The sequence below is a fragment of the Ruditapes philippinarum genome, unplaced genomic scaffold (genome assembly GCF_026571515.1).
Source record: "Ruditapes philippinarum isolate M1 unplaced genomic scaffold, ASM2657151v2 ctg172_1_1_1_1, whole genome shotgun sequence".
In the NCBI taxonomy this organism is placed as follows: domain Eukaryota; kingdom Metazoa; phylum Mollusca; class Bivalvia; order Venerida; family Veneridae; genus Ruditapes; species Ruditapes philippinarum.
This window is the reverse complement of record NW_026851682.1, coordinates 63,360-77,469: the sequence shown is the minus strand read 5'-3', so window position 1 is coordinate 77,469 and position 14,110 is coordinate 63,360. Positions and strand designations below refer to the sequence as shown.

Below are 14,110 nucleotides of genomic sequence, written 5' to 3'. Positions count from 1 at the left end.
TTTTTAAGTTTTTGCTATACACATATAGTTCAAAACAATGACACCCCTGGGGCGGGGCCAGTTTTGACCCCAGGGCTTTTATTTGAACAAACTTTGTAGACACTCACTAGAAGATGTTTCATGCTTGATATCTAAACTCTAGCTATTTGGGCTTTTTCAAAGAAGAGTTTAACTTTTTGCTATACACATATAAGGGAAATCAATGACCCCCGGGGCGGGGTCAATTTTTACCCCAGGGCTTTTATTTGAACAAACTTTGTAGACACTCACTAGAAGATGTTTCATGCTTAATATCTAAACTCTAGCTATTTGGGTTTTTTCAAAGAAGATTTTTTTAAGTTTTTGCTATACACATATAAGGAAAATCAATGACCCCCGGGGCAGGGCCAATTTTGACCCCAGGGCTTTTATTTGAACAAACTTGGTAGACACCTTTTAGAACATGTTTGATGCTAAATATCTTAGCTCTAGCTCTTTGAGTTCTTTAAAAGAAGATTTTTTTAAGTTTTTACTATATGCATATAGGGAAAATCAATGACCCCCTGGGGCGGGGCCAATTTTGACCCCAGGGCTTTTATTTGAACAAACTTGGTAGACACCCATTAGAACATGTTTCATGCTGAATATCTTAGCTCTAGCTTTTTGAGTTCTTTCAAAGAAGATTTTGTAAGTTTTTACTATATGCATATAGGGAAAATCAATGACCCCCTGGGGCGGGGCCAATTTTGACCCCAGGGCTTTTATTTGAACAAACTTGGTACACACTCATTAGAAGATGTTTCATGCTGAATATCTTAGCTCTAGCTCTTTGGGTTCTTTAAAAGAAGAATTTTTAAGTTTTTACTATATGCATATAGGGAAAATCAATGACCCCCTGGGGTGGGGCCAATTTTGACCCCAGGGCTTTTATTTGAACAAACTTGGTAGACACTCACTAGAAGATGTTTCATGCCAAATATCTAAGCTCTAGCTCTTAGGTTTTTTTAAAAGAAGATATTTAAAGTTTTTTCTTTCGGTTGCCATGGCAACCAGAGTTCTGCATGGAATTAAATTCTTTGAACAATTTTTAAAGGTGACCACCAAAGGAACATTCCTGTGAAGTTTGGATGAAATTGGCTTAGTGGTTTATGAGGAGATGTCATTTAAAGTAAAAGTTTACGGACGACGGACGGACGACGGACGACGGACGGACGCCGGACGAAAAGCGATCACAAAAGCTCACCCTGTCACTTTGTGACAGGTGAGCTAAAAATGAAAAAACGAAAACATTTTGTATTCTCTTACATAAAAGCAATGACTTTGATAAACATATTGGATGGCAAAATAGTTCATCGGATATTAAAAAGGAATAGATGTTCAGGATTTTGTAATCTTAAGAAAACGACTGGCAATTATTGTTTATAAGTCTGCATATTCATTATCCAGATAAATTTGACTATTAGACTTGTCCTGCATAAATTTGGAACAGTAAATTGTTCGATTTTGGGATTCCATAATCAAATAGATATAACTTAGTTGCCTACAATACAGGGCCTGATCAGACTAAATAGATGTTTAGGCTGGAAAGGTTTTCATGTAAATATGAGGAACAGAAAATAATGGCTACTGGCATTGCATTGATGGTAAGTAAAATAATAAGGAAAAACATACTCTTCTTGAAAGTCCCAGTAACAACATATTGGATTTGAATAATTACTCTGTAAATAAAGAATGATACACAATCATACCATAATGAAAAGCTATTCTTTAATTGAAATAGTGTTTTTATATAAAGTTAATTGTTTATATTGCAATTCTTTAACATATATTAAGTAAACATACACTGTAAAGTATAAGTGTAAATCACAAATAATCCTATTTACATTCATCACAAACATGTACCCAAAACGCATACTCCATTGTTATCATTTCCTAAATTATAACCAATTTTTGTTTCAGCGATACCGTTTGTAACAGCATTACAGTAACAGCCTGCCTTAAATGGCGTATGGCGTATTTTTCCTCATTTACTATTGCTGCCAAGCTTAAACATTACTGAACAGTACCGTGCACCGGTACGTAAATTGTAGTTAATAATTTTATAAATCAATTGGTAAATTATTGCCATTTATTTCTTTATATGGTCATTTCAATTTCAATTCATGATTGTGTGAGCGGTTTAATGAACCATCTCGGTCATTAGCCGTAGCTTTAGGAATAATTTTACTCAGTCAATAAATCCAACCTGGTTTTGTCAACGTGTGTCTTAGTAAACTCCTCCCAGACATGTTTAGTATTTGGTATTTTTTTCTTGATTTGCTAAATGTGCTTAATCGGTCAATTCATTCTTAAGACATACCTCAGTTGAGCCCTAGTCAAGTGATGCCTCAATCAACTTCTTATAGACTTTGTTAACTTTTATTTCTAATTCAAGTCTGTGTCAACTCTTACGTTAATGGTTATTTGATACCTGGCATGGTCAATTAATTTCAACAATATTTTAGCTAGTAAATGAGTAAACATATATTTTGTCATTCAGCACTTTGAAATATGTTTATTTTCGGTAGCCTACATTTGTCATACTTACATCAAAATGCTCAAATGTAATTTCTGCTGGAGGATCCACTTTTGACAAAATCTCTTTAAGTTGAAATGAGACGATTGGTGCATTGATATCATACGATGACGACACATCTGTAACTCTTCTGGAAGATAAAAACGACCCAGGTGTTAAAAGAAGATACAAACCTTAACTTAATAGTATGAAGAAAAATCTTTTTACAATCTAAACACGGGGATATCCCTAGGGAGCAACGATCACAACACATTTATATGAAAATTATTGCAAACTTGATTTAATCTAATCTGTTAATATGATATTATGTAAAATTGCAATATTCTCCACGCCCCCTAGCACCGCTTTATACCCCTATAGGAATAATAGTTTAATAATCATTGTTGACATAAATACGAACAAACAATAGCAACATATGTTGACGAAACGAATCATCTTAAACTCTGCTTAAAAACAGAAACTACAGTCCTAAAATGAGAGATATTAATAAACAATGATAACGAAATATTTGCATTACTCTTTCGAGAAATTAACGATATCATTATTCTAACAAATACTTTTTCCCCCTATTTAAAACGGTTTGAAGGTGTTCATTCATCGTTATAATATGCTTGTAATGTACAATCACAAAACTTTCTCAGAATAATGTGTATCTAATATGAAACAAAAATGTTCAAAATATCAATGAACAAGTTTTTTCTTTAGTTTTGATGAAATGTCAATCGAAAATACGAACCCATCCTTTTTCAAAGTTTTAACTAGTATTGGCGTGATGTTTCTGAAGTATGAACTGGCATAGTGTACATTTGGAATATCTGTAATAATAAAACATTTATTGAATAAAACAACACTATTCTTCTATTCAACTACATTATGAGTACGTGAAAACTTTGTCTTTTTGAAACTCTATTATCTATTGCGCGTAAACGATTTTTTTAAAGTAAGAAAATCGTTTTTTGATGTTCTTTTTTCAGGTTAATTATAGATTCTGTATAATTAATGTAAACTGGTATGTTTTATGCAGCAATATAATGTTTGACATACCTTTGAATGCTTCCCCTTGAATAACTATGCTAGTCTTTGTGGACTTGACCCAATCCGGCGCTGTATTGCTCTTATCCGGGAACGTGTACACATCTCTTTTACCCGCTCCAATCGTGATGTCTGCAAGATTGGTCATATAAAACTATGCTTAAAATTAATGAGACCTACTTAAGAAGGGACAGTACTTTAATTGTTTACCAAGTAAACCTTGTCAGAGTTTTGATACGCTGTAAAACATGTCAATACCTCAAAGGATAATAACAATTTCCATTTCCTCTTTCAATCAAGTCACAAAAATTACTTTTAACATTCACCAAATGGAATAATGTTGAAATTAACTGTTTCATTTATCTACTGTTTCGAATGTTTTGTTGGTCAAAATATTACAGCTAGAAGTGTTAAGAAAAGCAGAACGATAAATGAAAACAAAAATTATACTACAATCTATAACATATTTACATTTGATATTCAGATGCAATAAACATTTCAAATACTGGTAGAAAAAGCTTTTAAATTTTGAAAATCCTGTTTATTATTTATAACACATTTACTTACGTATATTTGGCACTGATAAAATTATTTCCTTATTGTCTATAACGCCATCCATTGACTTTGTATTTGACTGCTCAACAAGCCTAGGAATTGAAATAGCTCCTTTCCGCCGCTGTATAAAGACATATTTACACTTTAGAATAATTTACAAACTCTTACATACATATTCTAAGTGAATGTGTAGGACAAAAATAAAATGGAATTAACCATTTGAACTAGATATCAACATGCAAGATGAATTGATTAGACATGAAAATTTTGGTAAAACAACGGTGACATGGTCTCGAGACAAGTTAATATGGATTTCAGAATTAGTGTAAAGATTTTATTTAACATTCATATGTAATGTTTCTCATATTGAATTACATGATTCACTGATACCGATACAAACACATATAAGGGACATGCTTTAGGAGACAAACGAATCGAGGAAATATTCAGAAATAAAATTTGAATTAAACGGTCGAGCATACACGCATATAAATAAACATTCAAACATAAATACAATTTATTGGCTATATTGATTTCCTTCAAATACATTTATAAATACCAGCTTTCCTGATAGCGTTACTATAAATAGATCAAATATAAGAATGGAGTGAGAGTGATAATAATGATAAAATTTGACTTGAAACTTAGTTTCTCAACGAGCGAATTCATATGTTTCAATATTAGGCTTTTACTAACAAATAAATATATCTGGAAGTGTCTTGAGTAATACATTTCCGTTACTAGTAATATTATATTATTATGTAATTGACTTAATTATGGAATTTAACTTTACTTACCACTTCAATGCTGGAGAACCAAGGCTCCCTGTTTTGTTGTGCTATTAGACTGCTACAGATCTTCAGTATATTCTGCAGATAAAAACTTGACATTTCATCTATGACATTTTCGTTTTGCAACATAAACATGTAACCACAAGGAACATACAAAAATAATCTGTTGTGTCTTAAAGAAAATCCTTAAACTTTGTTTAAACATACTGCAATGTATACTACATGAACTATTATTTCAAGTTTTGGAAAAATATTTGCTGATAAAGATGTGAACACAATCAGTGAAATTTATGGCTTTGCAAGGCAATATAATAATCATAATAATGTGCCCATATTTTCTTCTCATACACATGATTAACACATCACATTAAAGGAACATTGGGTCGAGTCATACTAGAGTCAAGAACATGTTTTGCTCATATGTAGCTAGTACAGATTAGGTATTAAAGTTCCATGCTTACGTTTTCATCAACATCCAACTACAATTGTCAAAACTATATTTAAACTTAACTAAACTCAAAACAATGGATGTTAAATAATTTGTTTAGTTACTCACATCTTTTCGGGTAACTTTTTCATCAGAAGTAGCGTTGTCATCTATTCCAACAGCAATGTCTAGTGAGGTAAGAGTACTATCAATATCACCTATATACAAGGAGTTGTCAGTCGTAGCTTTATTAAGGTCTACAAGAACTTCTGTCAGGTTCAATGGTTTAAATCCATCCTGTATATCTTTTAACTAAACATACAAAAATGTAAATATATTAGTATAAGATCATCGACTGAATTTTACATTTAGCTACAAAAAACACCTTGCAAAGTATATGGTTAATTATCAGTCTGCTGAACTTGTGTAATGCATTTGAACTTCAAGCCGCACTTTTAAATTTAAAGGTGTTTCAATAATAAAATACAAACATTGAACTACTAACAGTATAGAACCTGATCAGACGACTTGACTGAATCTGTATAAGTGACAAAGGCTCATCATAATTGAATCAGGTGAAATAAGTTCAAATAACATTCTGATAACGCCAACGACCTGGAGGACCTAGCATTGCTCGTTAAGAAAATGAATAATCATTATAACTATTTCTGTTAATGACAATATTTTTCTTACCTGTTGTTCGATTGTTGAAAGCTCTGTACTAACACATTCGTAGACGGGGGGATTCCAAACTCCAGTTGCCGAGCACCCTCGATAGATTTCTCCTGATATAAAAAAAAACAACAGCGCAAAACATAAGTTAATATTAATAATCAGACCAAAAAGTTGAACATTATGACAGAGAGTTGAATTAGATAAAATTATCAACTTAACATATACTTTTCTTAGCGTAATACGTAAATCATTTTATCAAAATATTTGAAATAAATCATAAAAATGCGACATGCCAATTTATGTATTAGTATTTTGGGAATCATAGAACATTCAAATTTAGAAAAATGTTGTTGGATTCTAGAAAGTAGTTTCCGATAAGAGCTATAAATGTGCATTGGGAACTCGAAAGTATATAGTTTACTAGTAATGAGTTAGATTATTATAAACGAAATTTATATAATACTTAACAAATTCAAGAGATAGATTATTAACATTGTTTACCTGAGTAACTTTGAGTGTCGTTACAATTTAAACGAACAACAATTCCCGGTGCCGACTGAGGCCACGTGGTACCACGATAGTCTTGTACTTCAGGACACAACTCTTCTGTTGTTGCATCTTTAAAAGGCAATTTTGATAATTTTAATAATACTTGGACCTCAAGTTTATAGTTTTTCTCTTACTAAGGACACACGCGTGAAGAAGGGCGTGAGTTATAATTTCAATGTAAATATAACAATCTTTTCATGTCTCCTCTTCTGATAATTTTCCATTCATATGATATCAAACTTTTAACCGCATACGAAGTAAGTTTAATATAAATACGCAATCATACTGTTTAACAAAAAAAAATATAATTTGATTCCGATAAGATGACAATATCTTTCCTGGCAAGTCAAATGTATTCATTTTATGTATACGTATGCATATTAGAATAGTTTGTTGCTGACCTTTGTATCTAATATTTGTTAAAATAATTGATAAAATAATCAATCTCGAAAATAAATAATCAAGACAAATATCACTGATATAGAAACACTCAATTACAAAATAAAGCAAATGTATATGAACCTTGAGGAATGACACCAATGTATGAGAACACACGGGCACTGCTGCCGGCTTCATTCTTAGCTTCACAACCAAATACAACATTTTCCCGGATTCCTTTTACCGTTATTGTCATTAGGGCAGAGGATTCTGTAATAACTTCATCTACAAAAAAGCACCATTGATCATAAAGCATGTTTCAGTTACTAGATGTATAAACAAACGTCTTAATCATGTAGTCATTTATTAATACATTATTAAAAAATGATAATGATAAAGTAAGACGAAAAAAAGCGTCAAAAACAGCTTCGTTCATTTTCAGAATTGACAAGCCTTTTTTTCTCGCGGCAGCAATCAACTCGATATTTTGTAACAAAATTCAGTAACTTTACGATTTTATTTCCTTTCTTCATTGGTGTGAAAATGGACAGAGAATCTACTAATTGAATCTAGCAATGTATCACACTCAATGCCATTGAATTACGAAATTTATAAAAGGATGATATGACTTACTAGCTTCTTTGAGGAACGGTTCTCCATTTCTGTACCAGATAAAACGCTCAAACGTCCCTGGTATTTCAATTAGCCCACATGTGACATTTACAGTTTCACCATATTTAACAGTAAGACTTTTTGGTGTAATGAATACTGTTGGTTGTGATATGACAGATAATTCAATAGTTTTATCTTTCACTTGTTCCCCAGCAGCGTCACTAACGTGGCAGCCATAAAATCCTGGATCGATACAAAAATGATACTCTATTAACAATTAGAAGAAAATCATCTGAAACTTAAGGAATTAAAAAGACGGCTTTAGAGTATATTACCTCTGCTAAATTATAAACCACTCATTAAAGGTAAACGTGCAAGTGTTTTGACACACCACTCTAAGTCATAAAACAACATTGAATTCGATATCTTAACATAATCAATCAATCGTGACAGCAAACTCGTGCATATGTATTCTGAGCATAGTAAACGGAACAAGAAAGCGAAGAAATTTCTTTACACTTAATCAGTACATAAAACGAATTATGTTGTGTCGACAAACTATATATTTTGAAAGATGCATTAAGAATTAATATGAAGAAAGTATTTATTTTTCTTACCCGACATGTCGCCTTGGATTGGATTAACACGTAGCGTAGAACGTTTGTATTCATTAAACACTTCATCTGCAGATGTCGACACACTATATCGTGATTGGTCATTCGGATATAATCTATTACCTCTGTATGTCCACCAGAAATCAAATTGTTCGTCCTCAGAGTAACCAACAGCGGTGATGTTGCAACTCAGAACGATCTCGCTTCCATTATAAACTTCAGTTGGTCGGTACGTCAACGCATCGATGGAAATAAATCCAGCTGTAGTAAGAAATTTAAAAATCTGGATTTTTCATCTGTTATCAGCAATTAATTTTGTTATGATTTAAGCTAAGTGATGGACTTGCTTTTATTATGCTTTGTTTCAGATTTTGTGATATGACTTTTTTTTTAGATCGAAAAAAAAATCAAAATTATGTTCCAATAATGAAAAAATAATGATATTATGCTAAATGCATTAACCTTCAAGAATCCAAATATGCATTTTCGAGTTTAACTATGGTTTAGATAATATACTTATTTGTTTAGGATTGTTATATACTTAGCTTTGTATAAAAATGAAATGAAACATTTCTATTATATACCGTGTATTTGACATTATTTATTTGATATTTAAATAAAAGAATTAAGAATAATTTGAAAACAAATTACCCCCAACTGCGGCCTGGAAAAAATCTTTTTGTACAGACATCTGATTCAGTTTTCCAGTTGACACTGCCTCTTCCAATTTCTCTATTGTATAATCTACATTACCCGACTGGTTAACGGACGCTTGTATATCAACATAAATACTGTTGTGCCGTCTGAGATAATTACATTAAATAATAACAGTAAAAGAAAATAATGAACTAGAAGAAAACATAATAGATTATTTTTATAAAATTGAACAAATACTCCTGGCTTATTCTGCAATAGCAAATCAGACCAACTGAAAGAAACGAGTGCAGAAAAGTCAACTTCATTTTCCTTTGCTTTGAAATATTTTAATCTATAATATTCTTCGAATCTTTCTTCCAAACATGCATAACATTATCTTAGAGTTTAAATTTAGAAATAAAATGAAAAGTAAATTGAATAAGAATATTCTTATCAGAAACTGAAAAGCGCAATCTATTGCAACGCCATTGACACATACTTTTTATCATTTTAAATGCTTACCAGAATAAAACGCCTACCGACAATTATGCACTTTTCGTAAATACAATTTCATGTCTAATTGACACATAAAAAGATAAAGAATCTTACCTAAAACTGACATCTCTTATTCCAGCAAACCCAGCTGTATCTTTTAGAACATATGAAACCTAGAAACAAAATATGTTAACCATGTCTGTGTTTGTATAAAAATAATTATATATTCACTGGAATCTTAATCAGTAGCATCTGGTAAGATCAGCAATAAGCAATTAACTTTTTCAGGTTTTTTTTTTCTATTTGTTAATTCTAAGCTGGGACTTAAAATTTATAGGATATTTTAAGTTCCATTCCTACATGTACGTGATAATGTCTGAAAGGATATATAAGGAAAGTTTAAAAAATAACTCAAACTCAGGACAGTTAATGTACTATAGCTACTGGAGTTCAGTGATTAATCAATATCTTGATGATGTTTTAATAAAGCTTATAGCTTAACACATTCCACGCTCCATTTGCAGCTCACTGAATCACGCATCGAAAGTGAAACATTCGAACGATGCGCAGGAGAGAAAACACATTCATGTATATGCTAGTGTGGTGCTTAGTGCTGTAGATTGTCTAAAAAGTCTATATTTTGAAAATAAAAATATTTTCTTAGTAAATACTAGACAATCTTACTTACACTCTCTGTAACATCTCTTTTATATTCGTAATATATTTGCGATAAAACATCTCGTAACCTATCGTTGTAGTCCTTATATGCCACAAATATTGCCGTGAAATGGGTGAGCACCGGTATCTCTGAAGGAAAATAAAACTTATTAAACTGTCAATAATGACAAGGTGCTGTTATTGGACTATACCTGTTTATCAATTGTATACTTTGATAAATGATATTTAATTAAAAACAAAACAGTTTAATACCACTCAATCACGTTTTTCTTTCATAACATTGGTTCTAACATACTTTATAATTCTCTTTTAATTAGCATGTTAGATAGAAAACAGAAATTGAAAATATCATTGCGTTGTAGTATCTTAATGCATGATTTATCTTTCAAATTATGTATTATTAATTTCTACGCATTTGAACTATAACTGTACATTATTCTACAGCTCACTCAAAATATATTTCCTAAATATACATGTTATTGGTCAGTAGATAAAATGAAAACGTTTCATGTGTGTAAAAACAGTATATATGAAAATAGAAAAGAACAAATATATTTTATAAAATCAACTTAAAAAGTGATTTACGGACACAATACATGTTTGCCGTTCATCTCATATTTTTTCATTTTTAAATATTTTGTAATTGAACCAACCTTGTGTTGTCACAGGTTGACCTTGTGATGATCGTCTACCAGCGTCTGTTATAGCTTCAACAACAATTATATACTGTGTCTTCGCAGACAATCCCGATATCTCATATGTTTTTGTGCTAGAATCTAGCTCCGGAGATTCCTTCGCAATAATATTTGCCAATGTCAATGCCTTTACTTTAAATCCGTTCGTGACGTCATAAAAGTCAGGCCTTGCATAGTCCCATGTTACTTTAACAGTGTCAAAACTTAATGCGGTCGCTACCACATCTACAGCTGGTGGTAACACTGAAATAATATACACAATGCAATAATATTTCTGATGACTTTGTTATCATCGTATCTGAAAGCCTTCAAAAATATAATGCTTTGGAATAAATGTCGTAACTGGTTGGAAGGTTGCTGTACGTAGTATCTTTAAATTTGATAAAGAGCGGATAAAATCATGTTGATCAAGGAGAATAATGATGTTAAAATGTACTTAAAGCTATATATCTACTTCCTGAAATAAACAAAGAATGATGTTTGTATTTTTAAAATGAATAATACAAAAATACCTGAATAAATAGTTTGTTTACATATTTCCTTATAAGGGAATGGCACATGCACAAAATCTTTGTCAACTGGTTTGAAACTTTTATTAAAATACCATCACAATATTCTTTTCCTGACCATTAAACATTTGTATTCTGCTTACATACAGTATCCATATGTGAAAAAAGACAGAGACATTTTATATAACAACTCCTTGGAGAATCAATCAAAAGATCGAGTCTGTTATTTCCATCAATTCTTTTTTTCGGGCAGATCCGCCTATTCTATTAAATGAATACAAATTCTATGAGTGAAATAACTACATACGGTTTACATTAACGGTAAAGTCCTGAGAAAATAAAAGAGGGGGTGTCCCTTGGTCACTGACTGTGAGTGAGATCACGTATTTGAACGTCAGTATGCTCAACGGCGTCTTAATAGCTACTGATGTGGCGGGATCTCCAACAAATTTGAAATAGACATCAACTATAAACATAAATAAGAAAATCATTAGGTTATTGTAACAATTAATAGAAACAGCATCGAAACACGAGGATATCTGATTTGTACGAGGGGATGTAGCCTTCGAGTATAAATCAGATTGCCGAGTGTTTTGACGTTCTTTTTCTTTTTTATTATAAGCAAAAATAAAAACACGTTCCCTGTTGTTCTTTCTCTATCGCCGTAATAAGTAAACTCCACACAAAATAAGTCAATCAAGGACATGGTCTAGATGCGAGTAACTAATATATGCACTCAAATTAACGCACTGTGCATGTATATAAATACAATTTAACTCTGACAAATTTTAACAAACATAAAGGTCCCCAAAATATGATACAAGATAAATAATGCATTGTTGTATTTCAAAGTTATTCGATAGCATGCGATTTACACATGAATACAAGTAAAATGCTTTTAACAAACTTAAACAAGATATGTTTGTAAAACATGTATGCCCCCTATCAGCAGCCAATTAGTCATGTGAAAAGGTTATTATGCATGACTTCTGACCTAGTGATCAAACAATTTATAAGGGTTATCAAGTATCTACTGGTCATGACTTTAACCTTTGACCCCTTGACCCAAAACTCAATAGGGATCATCTGCTGGTCACGACCAATCATCATACAAAGTTTGAAGTTCCTTGGCCTAAGCGTTTTTAGTTAATTGATCGGAAACCGTTTTAACATACAAGGTCAATGTGACCTTGACCAACCTTGACCTTTGGCCCCTTGACCCCAAAATCAATAGGTCATCTGCTGGTCATGACCAATCACCATACCATGTTTGAAGTTCCTAGGCCAAAGGGTTCTTAAGTTATTGATTTGAAAGCATTTTTACCTACAAGGTCAATGTGACTTTGACCTTTGACCCCTTAACCCCAAAATCAATAGGGGTCATCTGCTGGTCATGACCAATCACCAAACCAAGTTTGAAGTTCCTAAGCCTAAGGGTTCTTTTGTTAATGATCAGAAACCGTTTTTACCCAAGAGGTCAATGTGACCTTGACCTTTGACCCCTTGACCCCAAAATCAATAGGGGTCATCTACTGATCATGACCAATCACCATACCAAGTTTGAAGTTCCTAGGCCTTAAAGTTCTTTAGTTATTGATCAAAAACCGTTATTGCTTACAAGGTCAATGTGACCTTGACCTTTGACCCCTTGACCCCAAAATCAATAGGGGTCATCTACTGATCATGACCAATCACCATACTAAGTTTGAAGTTCCTACGCCTTAAAGTTCTTTAGTTATTGATTGGAAACCGTTTTTGCTTACAAGGTCAATGTGACCTTGATCTTTGACCCCTTGATCCCAAAATCAATAGGGATCATCTACTGATCATGACCAATCACCATACCAAGTTTGAAGTTCCTAGGCCTTAAGGTTCTTTAGTTATTGTTCGGAAACCGTTTTTGCTTACAAGGTCAATATGACCTTGACCTTTGACCCTTTGACCCCAAAATCAATAGGGGTCATCTACTAGTCATGAACAATCACCATACCAAGTTTGAAGTTCCTAGGCCTTAAGGTTCTTTAGTTATTGATCGGAAACCGTTTTTGCTTACAAGGTCAATGTGACCTTGACCTTTGACCCATTGACCCCAAAATCAATAGGGGTCATGACCAATCACCATACCAAGTGTGAAGTTCCTAGGCCTAAGGGTTCTTTAGTTATCACTCGGAAACCATTTGGTCTACGGACCGACGGACCGACGGACCAACGGACCGACGGACCGACAAGTGCAAAGCAATATACCCCCTTTTCTTCGAAATGGGGGCATAACAATACAAAGTCTCAGTTAGAGTTTAAAAAACTAACATGATTACAGTATAATACATATACTCTCATATTAATTTTAAATCAAAATAAAAAATTGTGCATCTTTTTTAATTGTCATTAAAAATAAAATTATCTTAATCAACTCTAACAGTGACAAGAAAATTAATAATATGACAGATTCAAAAAGTTTGTAGAATACAATCATTCATTTTAGCAAAGCCAAATTTAACAAAATGTTAGTATCATCAAAGAATTAAGACTTACTGTCAGAACCGGAAATGTCGTAAGAAAGCGTGCGGTACTCTTTTTTTACATCCGGGTCACTACAAGCGAATTCAATGATATGTGTATCAACCGCTGTACCGACTTGAATGTCAAGGTTGGTAGATGATATTGTGCAGGTGGGTCGCTCGTTTAAGTCTACAACTGTAAGCTCTACCAAAACTGATGATCGTAACTGCGAAACTGTATCCACAGCCTATAATGTGTTGTATACCATGTGGTTATCAAGACATAATATTTACATCAAAAATTATACTAAACATTCATAGATATGAAATAATATACTCAGGAAATTCTAATATATAATAAAAGGATATCAATTACAATATTATCTTTATAACATAAACTGTTCAATGTATA

General features: G+C 32.4%; 1 protein-coding gene across 1 annotated transcript in view; it reads right to left on the bottom strand.

The window, feature by feature from the left end:
* Positions 1 to 1,571: 1,571 nt before the first annotated feature.
* LOC132736660 (protocadherin Fat 4-like) overlaps positions 1,572 to 14,110 on the bottom strand; it is a 62,007-nt gene continuing 49,468 nt past the window's right edge. The window contains exons 33-50 of the mRNA XM_060723850.1: positions 13,733 to 13,946; positions 11,508 to 11,666; positions 10,650 to 10,934; positions 10,007 to 10,125; positions 9,433 to 9,491; positions 8,839 to 8,990; positions 8,191 to 8,448; positions 7,595 to 7,816; positions 7,106 to 7,246; positions 6,536 to 6,652; positions 6,053 to 6,144; positions 5,489 to 5,671; positions 4,939 to 5,010; positions 4,154 to 4,262; positions 3,599 to 3,718; positions 3,291 to 3,369; positions 2,567 to 2,684; positions 1,572 to 1,697 (exon numbers count right to left, since the gene is read on the bottom strand). Coding sequence (XP_060579833.1) covers positions 1,572 to 1,697; positions 2,567 to 2,684; positions 3,291 to 3,369; positions 3,599 to 3,718; positions 4,154 to 4,262; positions 4,939 to 5,010; positions 5,489 to 5,671; positions 6,053 to 6,144; positions 6,536 to 6,652; positions 7,106 to 7,246; positions 7,595 to 7,816; positions 8,191 to 8,448; positions 8,839 to 8,990; positions 9,433 to 9,491; positions 10,007 to 10,125; positions 10,650 to 10,934; positions 11,508 to 11,666; positions 13,733 to 13,946 — 2,625 coding nt within the window. The remainder of the gene's footprint in view (positions 1,698 to 2,566; positions 2,685 to 3,290; positions 3,370 to 3,598; positions 3,719 to 4,153; positions 4,263 to 4,938; positions 5,011 to 5,488; positions 5,672 to 6,052; positions 6,145 to 6,535; positions 6,653 to 7,105; positions 7,247 to 7,594; positions 7,817 to 8,190; positions 8,449 to 8,838; positions 8,991 to 9,432; positions 9,492 to 10,006; positions 10,126 to 10,649; positions 10,935 to 11,507; positions 11,667 to 13,732; positions 13,947 to 14,110) is intronic.